The sequence below is a fragment of the Quercus robur genome, chromosome 8 (assembly GCF_932294415.1).
Source record: "Quercus robur chromosome 8, dhQueRobu3.1, whole genome shotgun sequence".
In the NCBI taxonomy this organism is placed as follows: Eukaryota; Viridiplantae; Streptophyta; class Magnoliopsida; order Fagales; family Fagaceae; genus Quercus; species Quercus robur.
The window spans coordinates 35,167,900-35,191,121 of record NC_065541.1 but is presented as its reverse complement, the minus strand read 5'-3'; the positions used below and the strand labels follow the sequence as shown (position 1 = coordinate 35,191,121).

Sequence of the window (23,222 nt, the reverse complement as noted above, 5' to 3'; positions counted from 1 at the left end):
AAAAGAGAAGAAAATCTTGAATTTCTTATTTTCTGGGCAACCATGTTCTTGGGGGAAGAACATGAAGAACAATTATTATTTAAATAATTAAATGATAACTAAAATTTTATTTTATTTTAAAATAAAATAAATATTTTTAATATTTTAATTCTGTCATTTGTCACATGTGCATTTTCCGTCTCTAATGTAACGGCAGTGATCAAAACGGGAAGCGTTGTTCAGGATAGGGACTAAAAGCGGTAAAAATAAAATCTAGAGACCAAAGTGGGAATTGCTTGAAAATGTAGGGACAAAAATGTGATTTTTGTCTATATATATTTGATATTTGACTCAGCTAGATGATACGATAGAAAGGATTCAAGAGTAAAAATAATGAATATATACTTCCCAACTGAGACGTTTAATGCTAACGATAATTTGAGTGGGGACACATGTGTCACGGTCCAAATGGTATCCCTCAACACAGAAATAATGATAATGTACTGGTTCATTAGCACAATATTGATTGCTGTGCAGTTACATTGAGCTCTTTAACATCGTATTTGAAAGTTCAATTAGTGTATAAAATACTATGAACATTTAGACCCCCAATTAACAAATTACCAATTCAAGCTTAATATCAAACAATTAATGTGCGGAATATGAACATAAGCTTAATACAGAATTGATAAACAATATAAACCAAATAAAATCACATCCACAACAGAAATTAAATGGCAAAGATTAAGGAAAGAGAGATGCAAACACAAGGACAACACAACGATGTGTTATCGAAGAGGAAACCAAAGCCCTCAGCGTAAAACCTCTCCACCGCCCTCCAAGCGGTAAATAATCCACTAAAGAATATAGTTGGGATACATGAACAGCAGAAGACCCTCCAAGCCTAATCTACCCAATGTACCTAAGCCCTTCAAGCTCCTACTCCAATGAGGTTACGCCGAACCTATTTCTTCTTTGGCTTACCGGATTCCGCTACTGGACCATAGCATCAACCAATATGAAATTGGTTCCTTCTTAATTGCTTCCCAAAGCACCAAATGGCCTTCTCACAGATATGGGTATGGTGAGAAAAGGTTTTGGTAATTTGAAAAGTCTCTATGTGAAGATTATCGATGAGTTAATCTCGTTTTCTCCAGGGTTTCTCACTCAAAATTCTCTCTGGAAGCTCTCTATATTTCGTAGGTATAAGGGTCTATATATAGTGGGGTGAGAAATGAATGCGAAGACTCAGTTTTTCCCAAACAAGGTGGTCTGGCAACTTGGCCTCACGACTGGACTGAGTTGCGAGTTCAAGTCGCGAACTAACAGCCTGGCCAGCTTGGGACTTTTGTCCTGTAGTGCAACAGGTAGAATGACGCTTCAACTTCTGTCATGCTTGGCATGTGTGCAACTTCTGGCGGCTTGCAAGCCATGAGCCACCTGAGAGATCCAGTTGCGAGTCCCTGCTTCTTTGCACAAGCTTGAGCATTTCTTCACACTCTTTCACACACTACCCTTACATGATTCCCACCTAAATACAGAGTTACTAATTGCTAAAATACAAGAAAATTTGGCACGGAATAAAGCCAACAAGATGGTTGCTAAAATTTCAACCTTACAATCTCCCCCTTTGGCTATTCCGTAACAAAACCCTGAAACAAACTCTAGACTTAACATGTAAGTTGGGAATAGTTAAACAAAACTCACTCACACCTAACTCTAGAATCTATGTAGCTCTTGAATCATATGAACAAGAATCTCCTGAAACACAATAACACAATATGATCATTGTATGTAGAAAAACTTGTAATGCATATGAGGCAAGCACAATGCAATCAAGAAAAATGGAATAAAGTAATAAACTATGGCTTGACCATACAAGCAATCACTATAAAATAGTGACCACAATGCTTATTCACACTTGGAATGAACATCTAGACATACAAGCTAACAAGCTCAATGCAAATTACTTGCATGTCCAACACTCAACCAATGCACAATACAGAAAGTATATGCGTCTAAGAACAAGATCCTACTAGGGCACAAAAGTGAGAGTACTTAAAAAAAAATGCATAACATTTAGCTAGAAGTACTAGGCAATAAAACAAAAAGGCTGCATAAGCATGGTACAAACCATAAAAGCCTACAAAATACATGGAAACAAACCTTAAAAGCTTACAAAAGCAACATGGGTACAAAATAAAATACTGAATAACATCTTTAAATATTAATAATATCATAGCCAAAAAAATCCATGAGTTTAAACCTTTAAACCAAACTTAACCACAGTGTATTAAACCCATAAACATAATACCATAAAGAAACATAAAATAAAACTAAAACATAAATTGAAAGCATTATTTATGGAATGCTCCCCCTCAAAATGGCACTCTCCCTCAAGAGCTGCCCCTCAAAAATTCTCCCCTTTTTGACTGGAATGGCCAAAGGGTTACTGCTGAGTGTTGATGCTATCAAACTTGGCTGAAAGTATGTTGAGTTGATCCTGAATTGTTGCCATCTTGTCTGTATGCTCATTCTGGACCTCTCTGAGTCCATCAATCCTCTTCAGGATGATTTGGAATGCCTCAGGAGGTACCTCTGATGAAGTTGAAGCTCTGCTTCTCTTGCCTCAGCTTCTGGGTGTTAAAGTTTGTCTTGCAGTCACTATCTCAGTCTCCATTTGGTCACCTTCACCTTGGTCACCTTCCTCTTCATCACTTGGAAGACGGACTTGCATCCTGATGATGGTTAGCTTGTTAATGGCTGAAGGTGTAGGCATAGGGCTGAAATCTTGAGGGATTTCAACACCTTTTACTCTGAAAAGCCTCATAAGAAGGCTAGGAAAGATCAGCTTGGACCTAAAGGTGGTTCTAGTCTCATCCACAATAGTGTCAAAGATGTAAGCTGATGTCAATGAAGGTTTTCTCCTTGAGTTCCATAAGGAAGATAGCTCTGGCATTGTTGATTGTAGTCAGCTTCCTTACTGGATACAAGTTGAACATCATGATGGTGGTTAGGCATCATGTCAGCCGAAAATGGTGACCCTCATGTCAGCCGGAAATACTGTAGTGTTGAGGCATCTCCCCTCTCTTTGTCAACCAATGCGAGTTTGGACAGTTTCTATAGATAGCATCCTGTCCTTGTAGTTTGTGAAGTCATAGTCCTCTAAACCTTCAAGCCTTAGCACCTCATCTATGTCATGGGCATCTATAGTGAATTCCTTTCTTATAACCCAACAGCTCAACTCATCCTCCCTTATCATAGCATTTGCATAGAATTCCCTGATTAAAGGCTCACAAATAGCAAGTAGGTCACTCAACAATTTATCCCATCCTCTACCCTTAAAACAACCTAGAATGAAGGTGTCCTTTAAATCCCCTAAGTCAACAAACCTTTCCTGAATAATGGTTCCCCTCAAGAAAGAATCTCTATATCTCTCAAAGTGTTGAATAGACCTAAATAGGTTATGTTCCATTTTCAATCTTTTGTCAGCTTTCTTAGCAGGAGTCTTCTTTGTAGGAGATGGGGCCATCTGTAAACAGGCAGAAAAGGCCACAATAACAAAGCATAATAGATGAACACAACCATTAGTAACAGGTTAATGTTATAGAGAAGAACAGAAGATCAGGCCAACACTAAGACCATATTCAGCTTAAAAACAGTCATTGAAAGAGATAACTCATACTAATGCATAACACAAAGTGATATCAATGATCAAAGATAATAACACCATAAACATGAAAGCTCTAGGGGACAGTACCAAACATATACTACACCATGCAGTAAGCACTTGTAAAGAGCCAAAAGTACCCCACAAGCAGTGTAAAACACACTCAACCAAAAGGGGGCATATGACTCTGAGAAATGTCATAAAGAGTATGAAGTGTTCAAACCAACATAGAGTAGACAATATCCATAAGACAGAAGTGACACATATGATAACCATAAATAGTTTAAACAAATAGCCCAACCAACTAAACACAACCATTTTAAATCAACCAAAAAACACACACAAAGTGCATTACATTAAACCAAAACAATCATAACAAAATGGGTTTGAATATTCAAACTCCAAAAAGATCAATAGACACACTCAGTCAATATCAACCATGAGAGCAACAGAATAAAGTCCTAAAAGCCTAATCAACAATACCCAAAAATCCAAACACAACAAACATTCATCCAACCCATCACCGAAACAAAAAATATTCCAAATCAAACCAACAGCTCACAGATTCAAGTAATAAAAACTCAGAACATGAAGTATGAAGAGAGAAAGAGAAAACCCATACCTTTTTCTTGAAGATTTTGAGTTGAAATGATGTAAAAATGGAGGTTTGTTCGAGAGTGACACGGTGAGTTTGAGAGTGTTTCAGGTAAGGAAGATAATGAACAGCTAGAAATGTTTGAGGGAAAGCTGACCAATTTTGCACAAAACACACGATTTTCGCGACTAAGGCAAGTCACGAGAAAGTCGCCAGGCTCAGCCGCTAGAACACTTGAAAGAAAACTTTTGAAAAAAAATTCTAAGTGTTTTTCGCGACTGGAAGTTCCACTTACGAGAGAGTCGCAAACTAAGCTGTGAAAATTTCTGTGCACCCCTCGCGACTAGACCTTCCACCTGTGAACAAGTCGCCAACCTGAGCCACAAAAAGCATGAAAATCCAGATTTTTGAAAAATATTCTAAGTCTTTTTCACGACTGAAGCATTTACTTGCCAATGAGTCGCCAGTGAGTCGTGAAAAATCTCTGTATGGACTTGCGACTGGGGCATGCGACTAGTTCTACCAGTGACTGAGTCGCCAGAACAGGGCAACATAGTTTTTGAATTTTAGACAACTTTTGTAAAAACATAAGTACTTCCAAAAACAACTAAAACACTCAAAAATATTTTTGTGATTGATTAACAAAGATTGAGCATGTGAAAACACATTTAATCAAGTATAATCACACGAATGAATATGGCATTCATTGAACATAGACATGTGTGTTGTGTGTGGATATAAAAAATGAGATAGTCCTTAGTCTAATGTGAAGCTTCAATGATCAATTCAATCAAGGCATACACAACTAGCACTAGATGATGTGACCCATCTCAATTATAGAAATATGTATATATGACCTCCCACATAGACTTGAGTACAATATCTTTGAAGCTTTTCATTTGGCTCCATGTTTGACATATCATTTGATCTTTTTGAATTAACACATCTCATTGTGAGATCGATGCTTGAAATTTTTGATATTTCACTTTGATGAGTTAGCCTTTGGCTTTTTGGGCATCATACAATTTTAATTTTTGGTTGCTTTCCCTTTTTCCTAGTCAAATACTAGTATATGCGACAGGCTTTTGCAGCTCAATATCTCTTTTCATTTGGAGATTTACATTTGGTGAGCTCTTTTAGCAAAAACAATAAAATAAAGAGTGGGGTGTAGCACTTGCATAGCAAAATCAAGATGTTCAGCTTACATAATTGCGTATTTTCTTTTCTCTCTCCTATATGCTCATGCATGATATGCTTAAAAGAAAAATATGCAAAGAACTTGAAAAGTAAAAAGAATCAAAATGCTTTTAATATGGTTCCAAGCGTGTTTCTAGGAGATGTGGGAGTTATATGATATACCTTGAAGGTGATGGTCCCCATCAAATAGTTATGATTATGTGGGGGTGTAATTGATCTTCTCATATTATTACTCTTCATAATATGAATCACTTATGCTTTCTTGCAAAGTTTTCACACACAACACACGTACTCTTTGCTACTCTTGATACATGTGTAGATACAATATGATTTGGTCATCATAAGAAATACATGTGGTAATCTATGCTTACTAAATTGTCTAAACTTGTTTTTGAAAATAAAATTAGTTAAACTTGTTTAGAGTGTTTTGATCTAGGAATGCTATGCATCTAGAGTTGATGATGTGTTTGAGTGCTTAACATGCTGCTTGGATGTTTGTTATAGTGTCTATCTTGTTGCATACATCTTGTGTTGTTTTTCCTCCTTGAAAAACCTTATTTTTGGCCTCTCAATAGCTGCTTGATACCCCCTCGATAGCATCTTAACAGCAACTCGACACATGCCTCTTCTATCGAGATTTACAGGCTTGTTCTTGACACCTCTCGACAAATAGCTCGATCAATTGAGCTAATTTCCTGGAGCTTCTGTCAGCTCGATAGCTTCTCGACACCTCTTTGATCTATCAAGGCCTTTTTGTTGTCAACACCTCCTCGATACCTCTTGATCTATCAAGAATTAATTCTTGATACCTTGTCGATCTATTAAGCTACGTTTTTCTATATATAGTTGAGGTTCGACTCGGTTTTGCTCACTCTCAAACATATTGATACCTCTCTCTTCTCTCTCTTCCCTTCAAGATTTCAAGCTTACCTAAGCCTCAATTTCTTGTTAAGTGTTCTTAATCCTTTCTTTTTCACCTTCTTCATGCATTTCGACCTAGGTTTTCTAGTTATGGGAAAATTTTGGGGTTTTTGTGTTTTTGCTAAAATTTTTGGGATAGGTCTTTTTTAATTGTTATCACATGTTCATGCATTGCATTCTATGTGCATTACAAAACTGTTTCATGCATTCTAGGATTGTGTGACTAATTATATCTTGTAAGTGCTGTTAGATTGGATTAGATTTTTGCCCATGATGCAATTTACATTTGCACATCATATGCTTATGCATTACCATGCATAGTTCTTTCTTTCCTTCTTTCCTAAACCTTCTACTGTGTTCATGTTTTCTTTTTCTTCCCTCTTCTCGTTTAGTTTCTTGTCATAGCACCTAAAAAGTCAGTCCCCTCCCGGAACTCGATCTCATGTCGTCATTCCGCTTCTTCATCTTGTTATATTCCTCTATCTGTTCGTTTTCATAACGAAGATGCCCAAAAGGACTTCAACAAGAACTTCTCTGACCGGGTGATTCATTCGAAATGCCAAGTCATTTTGTTTGACTTTCCAGAAACTCCTTTACTCGGTGCATTTCGCTCTTGGGGATGGGCTTCTCTATGTGAGAAACTCTCGAGGTGTCCCGATGTGTTCATACAGGAGTTTTACTCCAATATGCATGCTATTGATACTTCTGTGCCTCAGTTTACTATGGTATTTCGTGGTACATGTATCATAGTTACCCCGAAGCTCATTTCCAAGATACTACGCATCCCTAGGGTGGATCATTTGGATTACCCTGGTCATGAGCATCTCTCTTCTATCTCTAGAGACGAGTTGGCCTCACTATTTTGTGAGAAGGCCATGTTGTGGGGAAATTCCCTAAATTTCTCCACAACCGAGTTTACTAAGGGTCCAAAGATCCTTAATATGGTGATGACCTTTATTCTCACTCCACAATCACACTATAACACTATTACTGAGCCTTGTGCTCGTTTTCTTCTTTTGCTCATGGAGGATATCTCTATAGATTTTCTATCACACTAATAGAGTCTATTATAAAGGTCTATCAAGACACAGCTACATGTGATAAGCTCATCTCTCCTTCAGTTATCACACACATCCTCACACACATGCACGTCACCATTTCTCCCTCTCCTCTCTTCTATGTCATGGGTGTCATTAGCAAGGAGTCTATTCGGAGGAGTGCAACGCAGCTGGCTGCAAAGTGGCCTCATGTGGAGACGACAAATGCAGCCCCTACTCCTCGACCATCTTCTTCATCTGCCCCTTCTTCCTCCTTTAGGGCAGATGTCTCTCTCGCTGACATCATGGATTAGCTTTAGCACATTTGTGTTGATTATGGTATTCATCTCGACCATCTGTCTGATGAGATGTGTCAGATGAACACCAGAATCGATCGCATCGCTCGTCACCAGTCTCACCTTGGTGGTTTTTCGCCCTCACCTAATCCTGCTAAGGAGTCCTCTTCTGGTGGAGATGATGATGATGTTGATGGTTCTAACTCTTTTAGTGATGATGAGATGACGACCTCTCAATGATGCACCCTTTGTCATTCGTGACAAAAAGGTGGAGTAGTTTTATATATGAGAGTAGTCATGAAAGTAGTCATTATGTTAGGAGGAGAGCTAGCATAGGATATACTAGATAGAGGGAAAGTGCTTTGAGGGATGTAGTAAGATGTTGATGTATCTTTTCTCACTTCATGTACTGTGGTCTTGTGACCATTTTTACATACATTGTATTCTTCTTTCTATATATATATGATGATGTATGTTTTTCACTTTATCTCACATGTGTTGTTTCTTTTCTCTCTTTGTACACATGTTTCTCCTTTTATACAACTTATCTATGTTTCACACTTGGTGCCTTGATGAATCTTGTTTAAGTGTTTCAGTTAAGACAGGTTACAAGTCTACCATGCCACGATCTCTCTTCCTGCAAAGTTTTTCAAGAGTTCATAGTAGGGTTAGACTTATGTACTTCTGTAAGTTATGAGATATTTGTGTTAGACTTCTCTTATAATAGTTGTTTGTTGTTTTGTTAGGGATTGCCAAAGGGGGAGGTTGTTAGGGTCATATTTTTGTAATTGGCTAATCCTTTGACAAAATGCACTTTACTTGCAATTGGGTAGATCTAAAATGGGTTTAGTACTCCAAGAAATATGTTGTTCAAGTAAAATATTAAAGACATGAAGATTGATCCAAGAAACAAGTGAAGAAAATCTGCTCATTAATTCTCGACCGATAGCTCGACAGATAGTTGCTATCGAGACTTAATTCGAAGCTCGATAGATATCTTGACACCAGCTCGATCTATCGAGAATTAGGATTTCATAATTTTCAGATCTGAAATCTAGCCCAAGCTTATGTGTATGTGTAGGGTTTCTTTCCTTACAACCCTAGACATATATAAGGCTTATTTTAAAAGCCGTCACATATGTATACAATGACCAAGTGCTTAATTTCTCTATAAGAAGCTACTGCGTTTGTACGCAGTTGGGTTTTGTAACCAAGTGCTTCTTAATCTTCATTATTGATAAAGTGAAGAACTTTGCAGCCAATAACAACCATTTAAGTTGCTGGAGTTAGTATTTTGCAACCAACAACAACCATTCAAGTTACTGGAGTTAGTCACGTACTAGGATCTGTGCAAAGGACTTAGTCACAAATTGGAGGTTTGTGCATTAAGGGAAAGAAGACTACTATAAAATCAAGTCCAATTGACTATTGGAGCGAAAGTTCAACTGTAGATTGATATTTGGGGATAGATCAGGGTAGTTAGTAAGATTCCTTATACTTGAACCACTTGATTGTAGATTAGTGGATTCTTGAGAGTGATGACCTTAAAATCACCCGATAGGGTTTTTACCTTATGAGGTTTTCCTCATTTGTCAACAAATCACCGTGTCAGATTTATTTTCCACTGCATTAAGGTTTTTTGGTGGTTTGTTGGTGCCTCCATTATTTGCGTGCAATTGAACCTTGATGATGCTCAGATCGTCAGCCAAGGATGATCATCCAGATTGATGTCGTCCTCAACCAACCTAATCCTCAAGAATGAGTGAAGGAAAGAATGGATGTAATTCGCCGGCGTGGCACCTGCCAAAAAGTCTTCGATGCCAAAGTTAGAAAGATTGACAAAAGAGAAGCTGTGAAAATAATATGCTAGAGTTTTTGCCTTACCTCCTCCCCTTTTGGGGTTATGTATTAATATGCATGCACTCACAGGTGGTTTCTTCTAGCCGTTGGTGGAGCCTTGATGGAGACTTTATTCTTTCCTAGTAACGCCCCTGCGGGGTGTTAATGGTGAGCTGCCCTTCCTAATGGTCTGGAAGCTGATTAATGTTTTATAACGGTTCCTCGAGGAGTAGAGGTGGATTTACTCGTCCTTGAGCGATGACCACTTCTTCCAGGACGAGCTTGGTTAGGTCATCCGTCCCTAGTCGTGAACGGATGGACGTTGATGATTTGATCGAGCCTATCAGCTGCGCCCTATTCCTTGGTCGTCCATATCTTGGGCGGTCGTAGGAATATGAAAGGGTTTTACAGGTGCATTTGAGTAAATAAATAAATAAATAAATATATATATATATATATATTGTTATTAAATATATATATATATATATATTCTCCTTTTTTTTGTTTTTTATTTTTTATTTTTTTTTTTTTACGGTTATGGCATTTGGGGTTCTGCTCCGCATTGATTGCTTAATGGCGGCTATGACTCACTTCGCGGCCACATGGTTGATTTTCTTTGGCTGGGGGATCTCGTTTTCGGTGAAAACCTTTTCAGTTTTTCCGCACTTTCCAAGGCAGAACCTTTTGATTTCTTTGGCCTTTCCTTTTCTCATTTCCCTATCTTCTGTGCGATTGGTTTCTCTGACTCCCTCACTTGCGTGTTTTGCTCTTAGTCTTCTCAGTTTTCTCCCTAATTTCCAGGTACGCCCCCCATTTATGCTTTCTTTCCTTTCTGAATTTTGCTTGTATCTGTGTCTTTTAAGTTCTTTCTTCTTTCTACACTATCCCTTCTTCTTATCGAGTGGTGTTCTTTCTCTTTAATGATGGATAACTCCGAAATTAGGCATACCTCTCCCTCCGTAGCATTTCTCTTTGCCCGTTTAGGAGCCTTAGTGGAATTTTCCGACGACCCATTGGGTATGCTTTTGCCTAGCGATTCATACCCATAAGTTGAGGAGTTTGTCTTTAGGGGTAGTGGCTTAGGTTTGGCATTGGGTGTCTTATACCCTTTACTGTTCAAATCTCAGGTTTGGATTCGGTCCGTTCGAGGGATCCTAAAAGGGGAAAATATGGGTTTTGAGGAAGGGCTAGGTGACTTATAGAGGGGCTCGTCCTCTAACGTAGGTGAGGAAGGGGTCGGGGTAGATACAGCGACCACTGTGCCTTCTCGTGCTCCCTCGTTCTCCCATTCTCTCGCTCCGGCCATTATCCGTCCTTTCCATGCCCTCAAGGAAAATTGTTCCTTGAAAATAGAAGTTTTTAGCAAATTTAAAGATAGGTTCTAGTTTCCTAAGGGGACCAGAGCTCGTCTTCCCAGAAAGGGTGAAAAGGCTTGCGCCTTTGCCCACGGGGAAGTCTGCTTTTATGAGGCTGCTTTTTCGTGCGGCCTTAGATTTCCCGTCCATTCGTTCATCATGGAACTTCTTCATCATTTAAACCTTGCACTAGGGCAACTTATGCCCAATTCTTGGAGAATAGTTGTTAGTTGTATGGTGATTTGGACGACCATTGTCGACGGAGACATGATCACGATCAATGAGTTCATCCATTTGTACTGTTTGAAAGAGTCCAAGGAATTTGGATATTATGAGTTTGTACCCTGGAATAGGAAGTCGCGTCTGGTTGTTGATCTTCCGTCATCCTTTCGCTACTGGAAGTCTAGATACTTCTTTGTCTCGGGTGACGGTTGGGAAACACTGTCTGATGACTTATGGGGGAACGTTCCTAGGCTGCTGCGCCGGTGGGAGACCCCTTTGATTGGTGTGTTTTCTCCTTATGAGATGCCCTTCACCCCTTTTCTCTCCTTTTTATTTTTTATTTTTTATTTTTAAAGTTTCCCCTTTGCTGTTGTGTTTGCAGTGAAAGATCGTCACTGCTTAGGGCCGAAGCCTTCCCTCTACGTCCTTAGTACCTTTGATCGAGAAGAGAAAAAGCGTAAGCTATCTTTGCAAACGAATTTGTCTTGTTCTCTTTTTCTTCATCCTTAACTTCTTGCTTTCTTTTTCTTCGTCCTTAACTTCTTGCTTTCTTTTGCGTAGAGATGACGTCCAAGTTAAACAAAGAGATGTACAAGAAAATTAAGGACAAGAAGAATGAGCCTCTTTCCAACATAGGTCAGAGAAGGTTGAGGATTACAGATAAGGAGAGGGAGAAGGAGAAGGAGGTGGTGGAGAGGGGTTCGTCCACACCTGCCTTTGATCTGGATGAGGGTCTGGCAGCCTCTCCTAGCATTTCGGTTGAGGAGGTGGCCCGTCCTTCCAAGAGGTAGAAAGTGGCGAGCAAGGGGAAGGAGAAAGTTGGTGCCAGTGTTTGGTCGAATGCCGAGATGGCTATGGACCGTGCCAATGAGCTCCTTACTCCCGAGGAGATGAAGGAAATCACGAGCGTCCTTCCCACAAGATGGTGAGCCGTCACGTCCACAAGCTCGTTCAGGTAATCCTCCACATTTTTGTCCTTCTCTTTGTCCTTAACTGCTCAACTATTTTTATTGATTTTGATGGGACTTTTTGTCATCAAGTGTTGGGGGAGACCATGCATATTACCACGCAGTATCTGGCAAATGAGAAGAAGGCCGTTGTGGCCAACTCAAAGGTGGAAGTGCTAGAGGCTGAGGCTTCGGGCTTGTGGAAGGACTTGATCGTAGCCATGGACTCCCTCAACACTTCTAAGGGGCAGATTCAAGTCTTGACGGAGCAGTTGGAAGCTGAAAAGCAGTCAGTGAAGCAGAAGGATGAACTCCTTGCAATAGCTTCCCAAAGGATGAAAGTTGTTGTGGCCAAGGCCGTCACCGCTTTCCAGACCATGGACGAATATAACACCATCTTGTTCCAGTGGTACTTCAAGGGATTCGAGCTGCTTCAGAGATATTTGATCAAGCATGGACCTGGCACGGACCTCGAAGACTTAGATTTTGAGGCCGTTGACAAGGAGATTGAAGAGGACGAAGCAGCTCAGACAGCAGCGTCTACTAGTACGGATCCTTCCCAAGCAAACAAGGACGATGATGTTGCCCCTCCAGCTTGATTCTATCTTTCTTTATTGAAGAAGTTTTTTTTTTTTTTTTTTGGTATGTATTAAGTTTCATAGACAGCTGGTGTTTGGATGCCCCATTTGGTTTTTGGGGCCTCCTTTTGCCTTTGAACAATTTAGCTTTATATAGTACGTCTATTTAACAATTTGGCTTTATATAAATGTCTATTTATTTACCTTTGCCCTTCATGATTGTATGTGTTGCGTTAAGATTTTCTTTTGGGTGTTCATCTCTCCCTGTTGGGGACTTAGAAAAATTTTGCTGGCATACTCAATTTATCCTCGTCATCTTGTGCATCTTGGGGTACTTTTGTCCCGTGCACTTTTTTTTGGGGATTTCGCCTCTTTGTTTTGGACGATGCCTATCCCTTCGTCTCTGGACGACGTTCATTCAAATTATCATCTTTTTAACTCTGGACGATGTGCATCCATTCAAGGAATCTAATCGTCTTTCTTTGTTGGACGATGTACATCTATTTAAGGAATCTTATCATCTTTCTTCGTTGGACGATGTACATCCATTTAAGGAATCTTATCGTCTTTCTTCTTTTAAGGAATCTTATCGTCTTTCTTCTTTTAGGACGATGTACATCCATTTAAGGAATCTTATCGTCTTTCTTTGTTTAGGACGATCGTTTGCATTTTTGGGAAAAATTGTAGCACATGGCTTGCTAAATAACACTTATGAAATGCTGAATAATACTTATGAATTGAATAATACGTAATGGATTCTGAATAATCGCTTACATAAGACAGGAAGTATTAAATTGGGTTTTACAATCAGGCTATGGTTCCTTTTCGTAATACCTCTTTAGATGTTCGACATTCCATGAACGAGGTAGTCTCTTTCCCTCTGAGTCTTCCAGATGGTAACTTCCTTGACGTGAATAGTGGACGACTCTGTAGGGCCCTTCCTAGGTCGGACCCAGTTTGCCTTGTGCTGGATCTTTTGTTGCGGGAGTGACTTTTCTAAGGATGAGATCTCCAACGTTGAATCTTCTTAGCTTCACTCTTCGATTTTAATACTCGGCTATCTTTTGCTGGTATTTGGTCATTCTTTGGGATGCCTGGTCTCTAACTTCGTCCAGATAGTCCAGGTTCTGCTTCAATTGGTCGTCATTGATTCGCTCGTCAAAGAATTCTCTCCTAAGGCTAGTGAGCCCTACTTCGATCGGGATGACTGCTTCTGTGCCGTATGTCAGACTGAATGGTGTTTCTCCTGTTGGTGTTCGTGCTGTCGTCCTGTATGCCCACTAGACACTTGGTAACTCTTCAGGCCACGTTCCCTTTGTCCCCACTAATCGAGACTTGATAATCTTGAGCAAGGTCCAGTTGGTTACTTTCGTCTGTCCATTGGCCTGAGGGTGACCTAGCGATGAGTACCTGTTTTTGATTCCTAAGCCCGAGTAAAATGATTTGAATTTCTAGCTGTCGAATTGACAACCGTTATCTGATATGATCGTCTTGGGTATCCCGAACCTGCAAACAATATTTTTCCATACAAAATTTGGTACCTTTGCTTCGGTGATTGTTGCCAGGGCTTCAGCTTCCACCCATTTTGTGAAGTAGTCGATCGCGATGAACAGGAACTTCATTTGTCTCTTTCGTTGGGGTAAGGGACCCATGATGTTGATTTCCCATTGTGCGAATGGCCAAGGCGAGGAAATTGTGGTCATCTTTTCTCCAGGGATTCGTTGAACATTTCCATACCTTTGGCAGCTATCACATTTCTTCACGAAATTGGCTGCGTCTTGCTGCATTGTTGGCCAAAAGTAGCCCGTTCTCATGATCTTCCTGACAAGGGACTTTGCCCCCATGTGGTCTCCGCAGATTCCCTCGTGCACTTCTTCCAGGATGTATTTGGCTTCTTCCTCTTCTACACATCTCAAATATGGTTGGGAGTAACCCCTTTTGTAGAGTTCATCATTAAGTATCGTAAATCTGGTTGCGCGTTTCTAGACCTTCTTAGCTTCTTCTGGATCTGGCGGTAGTTGTCCTTCTCGCATGAAGATGTAATCGTCAAATGTGAGAAAAAAAAAAAAGAGAGAACCATCAAATGTGACAAAAGAACAGTCACATGTGATGTTGGTACTGCACAATGTGAGGATAAAACTGTCAAATGTGAGAAAAAAAAAATAAAGGAACCACTGAATGTGACTAAAGAACTATTACATGTGATGTTGAAATTGCACAATATGAGAATGAAACCGTCAAATGTGAGAAAATAAAATAAGGGAACCACCAAATGTTAACAAAGAATTGTCATATGTGATATTGGAATTGCACAATGTAAGAATAAAACCGTCAAATGTAAGAAAAAAGTAAGGAAACCATCAAATGTGACAAAAGAACTGTCACATGTGATATATGAATTGCACAATGTGAGGATGAAACCGTCAAATGTGAGGAAAAAAAAAAAAGAGCTACCGAATGTGACAAAAACATTGTCACATGTGATGTTGGAACTGTACGATGTAAAGATGGAACCATCAAATATGAGAAAAAAAGTAAAGGAACCACAAAATGTGATAAAAGAATTGTCACATGTGATATATGAATTGCACAATATGAGGATGGAACTGTCAAGTGTGAGAAAAAAAAAAGGGAGCTACCGAATGTAATGTTAGAATTACACAATGTAAGAATGAAACCGTTAAATGTGAGAAAAAAGTAAGGGAACCATGAAATGTGACAAAAGAATTGTCACATGTGATATATGAACTGCACAATATGAGGATGGAACTGTCAAATGTGAGAAAAAAAGGGAGCTACCGAATGTGATCTTGAAATTGCACAATGTAAGAATGAAACCGTCAAATGTGAGAAAAAAGTAAGAGAACCACCAAATGTGACAAAAGAATTGTCACATGTGATATATGAATTGTATAATGTGAGGATGAAATCGTCAAATGTGAAAAAAAAGGGAGCTACCGAATGTGACAAAAAATGTCACATGTGGTGTTGAAACTACACGATGTGAAGATGAAACCATCAAATATGATAAAAAAAGTAAAGAAACCACGAAATGTGACAAAAGAATTGTCACATGTGATGTTGGAGCTATATGATGTGAGAATGGAATCGTTAAATGTGAGAAAAATGTAATTTCGTAAAGTAGGTTACCTACTAGTGGGTACCATACCTAGGAATGGCATCGGGTCAAGTTCGAGTCGGTTTTACTATACCCTGGACCCGACCCGCAAGTTGAAACCCGTGACCTAAAATCGGCCCGTTTAATAAACTAATTTGTTATCCAAGCTCCAAATCTGCCCCGTCGGGCCTTGTGAGCTTTGCAGGCCCTGTCTAGCTAGGCCAGATTTGGGCCTAATTCTCGGCCCAAATCATAGCCCAATCACAATCTATTTTTTCTAAGGCCCATATGTCAAAAATAGGCCCAATTAGCTTAAAATATGAAGAGGAAAAAAAAAAAAAAAAAAGAGGAAAAATCTTACACTATGGCATAATTAAGAACCCATGATGCATATACTTATACTGGATTGTCTAGCATATATGGAAACATAAATCAGCTTGTTTTTTTTTTTTTTTTGGCTCTTCATTGTTAATATAGATTTTTAACTCATTCAACCAAAAAAAAAAAAAATACAAATCAGCTTGTTTCTTTGGCTCTTCTCTATTAATACAAATTTTTTACTCAAAAAAAAAAAAAAAAAAAAACACAGATTACAAATAGAAAACACAATCCCATCCTCCGATCATCTCATCTCTCTCAGATCTGATTTAACAATCCTATGCTCCTCCATGACTAGGTGAGGGTCGGTTGAATCAAAATTCCAAAACCAATTTGATTCAACCATTACCATCTCTCTGATGCATAAATGAATCAAAATTCCTTTAAACAACAATACAAAATCACATAACCAATTTGTGACATTTCAATCTAAACTACCAAAACAAGAAAATCAGGCAACACACAAAAGATGCTTCCAAAACCAATTTGCTTGATTGATTTTCATAAGTGAATGGAAATTGTAAATTTTATTTTATTTCTTTCCTACACTTTCTCGGTAACCAAATAGATAAGAAAAACAAGTAATTGAAAGAAATGGAATTAGAGGAGGCTGAACCTGATCGAGCGGTCTAAGGCTATGATAGCTTTGCGAAATGAGCGGTCGCGATTGAAAGTGATGGAGGGGATGTGGAACAAAGCGCGATTCGAAGGGAAATGCCGGCTCTAGTGACGAAGCAGCGGCGTTTTGGTGGTTGGAGGAGTAAAATTAGGGTTTGAGGTTGGGGGTGAGTGAGAGTGGGAGAGGAGAAAGTGAGTAGGTAGCTGAGTGATTGTGTGGTGTGAAACGGGATTAGGGTTTTTTTTTTTTTTTTTTAAACTTATATATATATATATATATATATGGGGGTATTTTAGTATTTTTAACTTATATATAAACGGGTCAGATCCGGGTCTGGGTTCGGGTTGGGTTTTTGCAAAAACCTGGACCCAACCCAGACCCTTTTCGAGTTTTTTTTTTTTTTTTTTTTTTTTAAACACATACTTGACCCTATAATTTATCGAGTTGGGTAAAATCCGACCCATTAGGGTTGGGCCGGGCTGGGTATCCATGGGTCAGTTATAAATTGTCATCCCAAACCATACCCCCTTTTTTTGGTGGGTACGGTAGAATTGCCCCCAAATCACATAAATCTTTATATATATATATATATATATGTATGTATGTATGTATGTATGATTGTATATTCTATCTATGTGCATAAACCTCATTTAATTCACTTCCCTCGCTATAAATTGACACTTATGTTATCTCAACTAAACAAAACAATCCTTATCAAAAAAAAAAAAATAATAATAATAATAAAACAAAACAAATTCACACTTGTGCTAGCCTATCTCATCAAAATTTGGTTGCAGTCAATCCAAAAGCCTTAGGGAAATTGAAGAAAAGGTCATCGAGCTCGAGCTGGTCACATAGATCATTGATTTCCATGACGACGATTTAAGTATCGATGTAGATTTATAAAAACAAATCAAATCAAAACAAAACAACCAACTTAAAAAACTATCCATATGCATCAAAGGATAAGGCACCACTTACAAAGGAAAATTTAAAAATCTTGCTAAATACTAAAAACCTTTTTCTCTTCTTTGTCCATGAATGCTTCTCAGATTGATGGTCAAATTTCATTTGAATTTGTTACATAACAAACAAAAAGAAAAAGACAAAGGCCCAATCTAGTTGAGTGAAGCATAACACAGAGAAATAAGTATTAATTTGAAAAACTATACAATAGTGAGACATTATTATATGCAACAAATTTTGCAAATAGTGTTAGAGTACAAACACAGGAGATTTATTACATCTACAATATTTTCACAATAAATCATAAGTGGTAAGTTATTATTGGTTCTAATTTGAATCCATAACTTAGATTACTTTTTTGCCCAGCCATGGCCCCCCAGGCCCACAAAATTTTATTAATTTATACTTTTATGTTGCATAATTAAAAATTTTAATAATTTAACTTCCCTAAAAATACAAATTGCCCCCCTTAAATAAAACAACAAGACAAAGATATAATATAAATTTTTTATAAAAGTTCTATTCAAATTCATTACTTTTTTGGGAAAAAAAAAATACATGAAAGTTCTTAAGTGTTTCTAATACGATTAAAAAATAACAAGATTACAAATAGATTGAACAAATTTTATAAAAGCTCCCCCTCAAAATCCATATTTTGTGAGAATAACACATAAAAATTCTTAACTGTTTCTAATATAACTTTATTTAAGGCACGTGAGTAAAGAAAATTTATTGTTAAATCCAAAATAAAATATTTATTTGGTATGCTTAATAAATATTTTCTCAGGAGTTCTATGTTTTGTCACTTTGAAATATATGTTTAATATTTTTAGTTTTTATAATTTTCTTGAGTACCCAAATATTGTTTTCTTCCATTTCTTGTTATTTTTCTTATTTTTATAGTATATTGTTGATTTTTGGTGTAGGAAAGAGTGAAAAGTCACATAAGATATCAGTTGAAAAGAAAATCAAATTTTTTTCTTTTAATTTAGAGATTGATTAGAATGATAGTTTTTTTTTTTTTTTTTTTGAATTCTTTATTAATGTATTTCTTTATTACTTATGGGTCAAATAATATATATAATTTATTTATTTATATTATTAAAGTATATTCTACAGTAGAGCTGCAGGTAATTTTTCTTTTTGAAATAAAACTTCAAAAGTTTAAAGTTTAAACAAAGCAAAGATTATCTCATAATAAGTTAAAAACATATTACAGATAGCATATAAACAGTTTATTTAAATTGAATTTTTTAATATACAATTTATAGATATTTCAATTATTGAATAATATATGACTTATTTAATTTTATAGTTTTTTATCAAAACAAATTCAATTTAATATGAAAGATAGTAGCTAAACAAAAATTATAATATTAAAAAAATTAAAAAGAAGAAATTAGTTTAGTTATCTTTTGCAAAATATGAAAACTTTACTCACATTATGTATGAACATGTGTATCTATAGATATATGTGTGTGTGTGATTTGAGTTTTATACAACTTCATTTTGGTCTTAGATCGAGGTCAGCCCCAAGGAAAGAATTCTAGTTCTATACCTACCTTTTCCTTTTTGCCTTTGCTTTTATTTTCAAAAAGCCTTAAAAGGGATGTTATAAAATTGTAGATCTTTTTTAAGACAAACAAAGTTTGGCACATTTGTTAAAGGGTATTATGAGAATATATCAAATTAATTAACACTACAGAAGATTTATTTATTTATTTCTTGATCACGTTAGAAGAATTAGAAATATTTTCAATGAGCTAGGTCAATATTGGATAAAGGAGGGGAGAGAAAGTAAGTGTTTTTTATCATAAAAGAATCAAACACAGATGGGAGAGATGAGAGAGCGAAAGTAAGTTTTGAGTCTTGATTACTTAAAAAATAATTAAAAATGGATATAAATTCAGTGAAAGGGTCGAGGATTGTTTGGTATGGATGGCATTGAACAATAAAAACACAATCCACTTACGGATACAAGTAACTTTTTAATTTATGCAATTGTGAATGGACAATATAAAATGGTAAGTAACTTATTGATTTATGTAATTGTGAGTGGACAATGTAAAGTAGTTGGTCTTATAAAGCAGAAAACGTCAACCACTCTTAAATCTTAATTACACAAGTTAGCAAGTATGCTCATTTTGATTAAAAAAAATTCAAAAATTAAATAACGTGATCCCAAACAAAAATTTCTTCTTAAGAATTAGGCATATAAACTAAAAATCCTTTTTTTTTTTTTTTTTTTTTAAGTATACAAGAAATCTGTACAACTAAAAACACATTACATATACATAGAACAACTTAGAACTCAAGGAAGGACTACCCTGAAACTATTCAAAGCACCAGAAATCAACATACATGTTTCAAATGCATACAGCTCCAAACCATTCAAAGGACTACCCTAAAACCATTCAAATGCACCAGAAATCTACGAGCTTGGCTTATTTTTTATTTATTTTTTGATCAACTGCAAAGGAATTTTATTGAGAAGGAAACAGATCAATTACAAAATATTGGCTTGCTCCAACAATATGACATTAAAAAAGGATTGAGGAGCAGAACCTATACCAAAGGAGTTTAGCTAGTCTGTTACATAGTGACCAAGATGCTATAGGTGTGGGCCGCAACATTAGCTTCTCTAGGAATCCAACTAAATCTGCAGTTTGGTATTTATTTTTCCATCAATTCTTCTTCCATGAATGAATCAGCATTGAATCATGCAGCTAGAAATTAAAAGCACCAGAAATTAACACACTTGTTTCAAATGCATACAGGATATAGCTCCAAACCTCCAAGCTTGGCTTATTTTTCCATCAATTCTTCTTCCATGAATGAATCATCATTGATTCATGTAGCGTTTTAAGAGTCTGGACTTAATCAACCATATTGCAATGAATAAGAAAAAGAGAAGCAGGCTAACATAAATAAAAGGAAAATAAGACCAAATAGGATTTGGGATTATGACTGTCAATGAAGCAAAATAGCAAAAAGAGAGGGAGAAAAAGGCTATGCGGAGTATATCATACTCAAATGGAATGAGGAGAAGAATTGTTACGTATGAGAACATAAATGTCACAGAATTTGAAGCTAAGAACAACCAAAAGGGAAGAAGCCTAAGGCCAATGGGAGTCCCTGCAATCATGGCAGGGGACTTATGGATTCCATGTTTACTGCAGCGACCTTCTTGCCAAATTCCCCCAGGAAGGTTGAGTACTCCTTCATAGGTCACTGTTATAAGCAGTGTACAAACCACCAGAAGTGCATTGCGTTTGTCCTCTGATATCATCCCCCATTCACGAGAGCAGCGTATTAGTGATTCCTCAAGAGATGAGACTATGGAACGTAGGTAACGTGAATAATTATAATCAGGAAGAGATGAATGAGCTAACAAAGCTCCAGCACGCTGTAGCATAACCTTGATCTCGTTGTTGTTTTCTACCTGTGTTTGTTCTGCCAAGATGTCACCTGCTGTATGACCCTTTAAATTCTTTGCGTTTATATCAACACCAGATTTTAATAACAACCTCACAGCCTGCATAATTTGATCAATGTAAATTAGTCGAGCCTTGAACCTGTCCCTTATGATAAACCAAATATGCATAAGCTTCTTTTTTGAAAGAAAAAATTAAAATTATGATTAAAGAAGGAAAACAAAGATCATGATGTTTCAATTATTAACAATTCGCAAGTTTATCCAAAAAAAAAACAATTCTCAAAGCCAGTGAATCATAAAAAGAATGTGGATTTTTGGCATGTTTTGAACATTTAATTCTTAACTATATGATCATGCATGCAGTTGAGCAGGAGGATTCTTTCTAATATTTCATGATTCAAATAAAATGTTGCTAATTTAAGTGTGTACAAACTGTCACGTCATTTAAAATTTTAAATAACATAGTAGTCTATACCGTGTTTGATATAAAAAATAAAATCATAATCATGAAATGAATTCTCTTCATTCCTAGCAAAATGAAGATCATATTCCTTGGTGTCAGAACACAAGTTTTACAATATTTCTTTAGTACGTAAATAATTGAGGAATGGAGAGAGCTTACCTCGGGTTGATTCTTGGATATTGCAATGTGCAACACAATGTTGCCTTCCTCATTCTTCCAATTCAAGATTTTCCTCTCCCAAAATATGGAATTCTTAGACCTTTTCTGTCTAATCCATTCCACCAAAAATTTAAAAGCCTCCAACTTATCATATTTCAAAGCTATATGCAAAACAGTCTCATTTCGAGTCGTCACATCTTCAATAGAATCGGGACAGACTAATAAAAATTCAGCCAATAGATCAAGTTGATCATCTACTACTACTGCATAATGCAAAGGAGTGATACCCTCTTTTCCTTTGATACGGACAAGGTCTCCATCGACTTGTAGAAGACGACTCACCATTTCGGTATGCTTATGTAGTAATGCAAGGTGAATGGGGCTAAACCCTTCTAGATTTGGCTTTCTAGCAAAAGAGGGTTTTAATCTCATCATTTCCATGACAAAAGGTATGTGCCCATTACACGCAGCTATGTGTAAAGGAGTATCAAAAAAAGGAAAAAGATCAATGTGGTCCAAAAGACATGCATCCTCTTGAATCAACATGTACAGTGTGTCAACATCACCACATTGAGCAACTTGTTTCAGCCTCTCAATTCTCTCACCCATCCTAGAGAACGTGAATATAGATATAAAGATAGGAATTTCCTCAATAGTATAACTTTAGAGAGTGGAAATTAATGGTTATGGTCTATAGCAGCTAGCTGGAGTGAAGAAAATGATGGAGTAATTGAGGAGAATGTAACCGGCTAGAGCTAACACCGTCTCTTTTTATAGCGCCTGAAGACTTGAGGAAAATGATCATGTATGGCGGCAGAGTCATCGAAGAAGGATTAAGGAACCTTCCAACCTTAGTTTCATTTTCTGGGAAATAAAGTTGATGTATCTTAAAAAAAGATATGTTAAAAGTCAAATTTGTTATATTTAGCAACTCCTTTGCCGAATTTAGCTTTGACTTCTTTTGCCAACGGTTAACTTTGAATAATCAGCCGTTTCCTTTTTTCTTTAGGTTTGGGAACAATTATTATTATTATTTTTTTTATATCAAAAGTTTATTGTTGAAAGTACCATAGATAAAAAGAAAAAATAAAAAGGCAAAAACTATATTTTCATCATTATATTTTCACACGATTTTTATATTGGTCTTTATCTTTTATTTTCACTGCTTTTAGTCCCTATCTAAAAAAAGGCCATCATTTTAGTCCTTTCTGTCAGTGTCCTAATGGGGAAGTCCTACATGGCAGACGGAACTATTAAAATAATAATAAAAATTTTTATTTTGACATTAAAAAATGCCACGTCAGCATCTAAATTTAAAAATTAATTTTAACTAAATAAAAAATTAAAAACAAAAATAAAAACCAAAAATTACATTAATTGATATTTAAGTGTGTCTTGAACAAGAACAACTACAACACAAACCCAGATTTAAGTACACAAAATTAAA

General features: G+C 36.8%; 1 protein-coding gene across 1 annotated transcript; it reads right to left on the bottom strand.

Annotated features, from left to right (window-relative positions):
* Window positions 1-20,157: 20,157 nt before the first annotated feature.
* Window positions 20,158-22,496, bottom strand: LOC126693967 (ankyrin repeat-containing protein BDA1-like). The gene is made up of 2 exons (XM_050390011.1): window positions 21,776-22,496; window positions 20,158-21,252 (listed from the first exon to the last, which is right to left on the bottom strand). The coding sequence occupies exons 1-2, from the start codon at window positions 22,382-22,384 to the stop codon at window positions 20,560-20,562; spliced, it is 1,302 nt and encodes a 433-aa protein (XP_050245968.1). The 5' UTR covers window positions 22,385-22,496; the 3' UTR covers window positions 20,158-20,559.
* Between the last annotated feature and the right edge of the window lie 726 nt (window positions 22,497-23,222).

Excerpts from the sequence above, each read along its gene's own strand:
- LOC126693967 (XM_050390011.1), bottom strand. The coding sequence starts at position 22,384 with ATGGGTGAGAGAATTGAGAGGCTGAAACAAGTTGCTCAATGTGGTGAT. Across the intron at positions 21,253-21,775 it reads TATCCAAGAATCAACCCGAG|GCTGTGAGGTTGTTATTAAA; the intron begins GTAAGCTCTCTC and ends CAAATTATGCAG.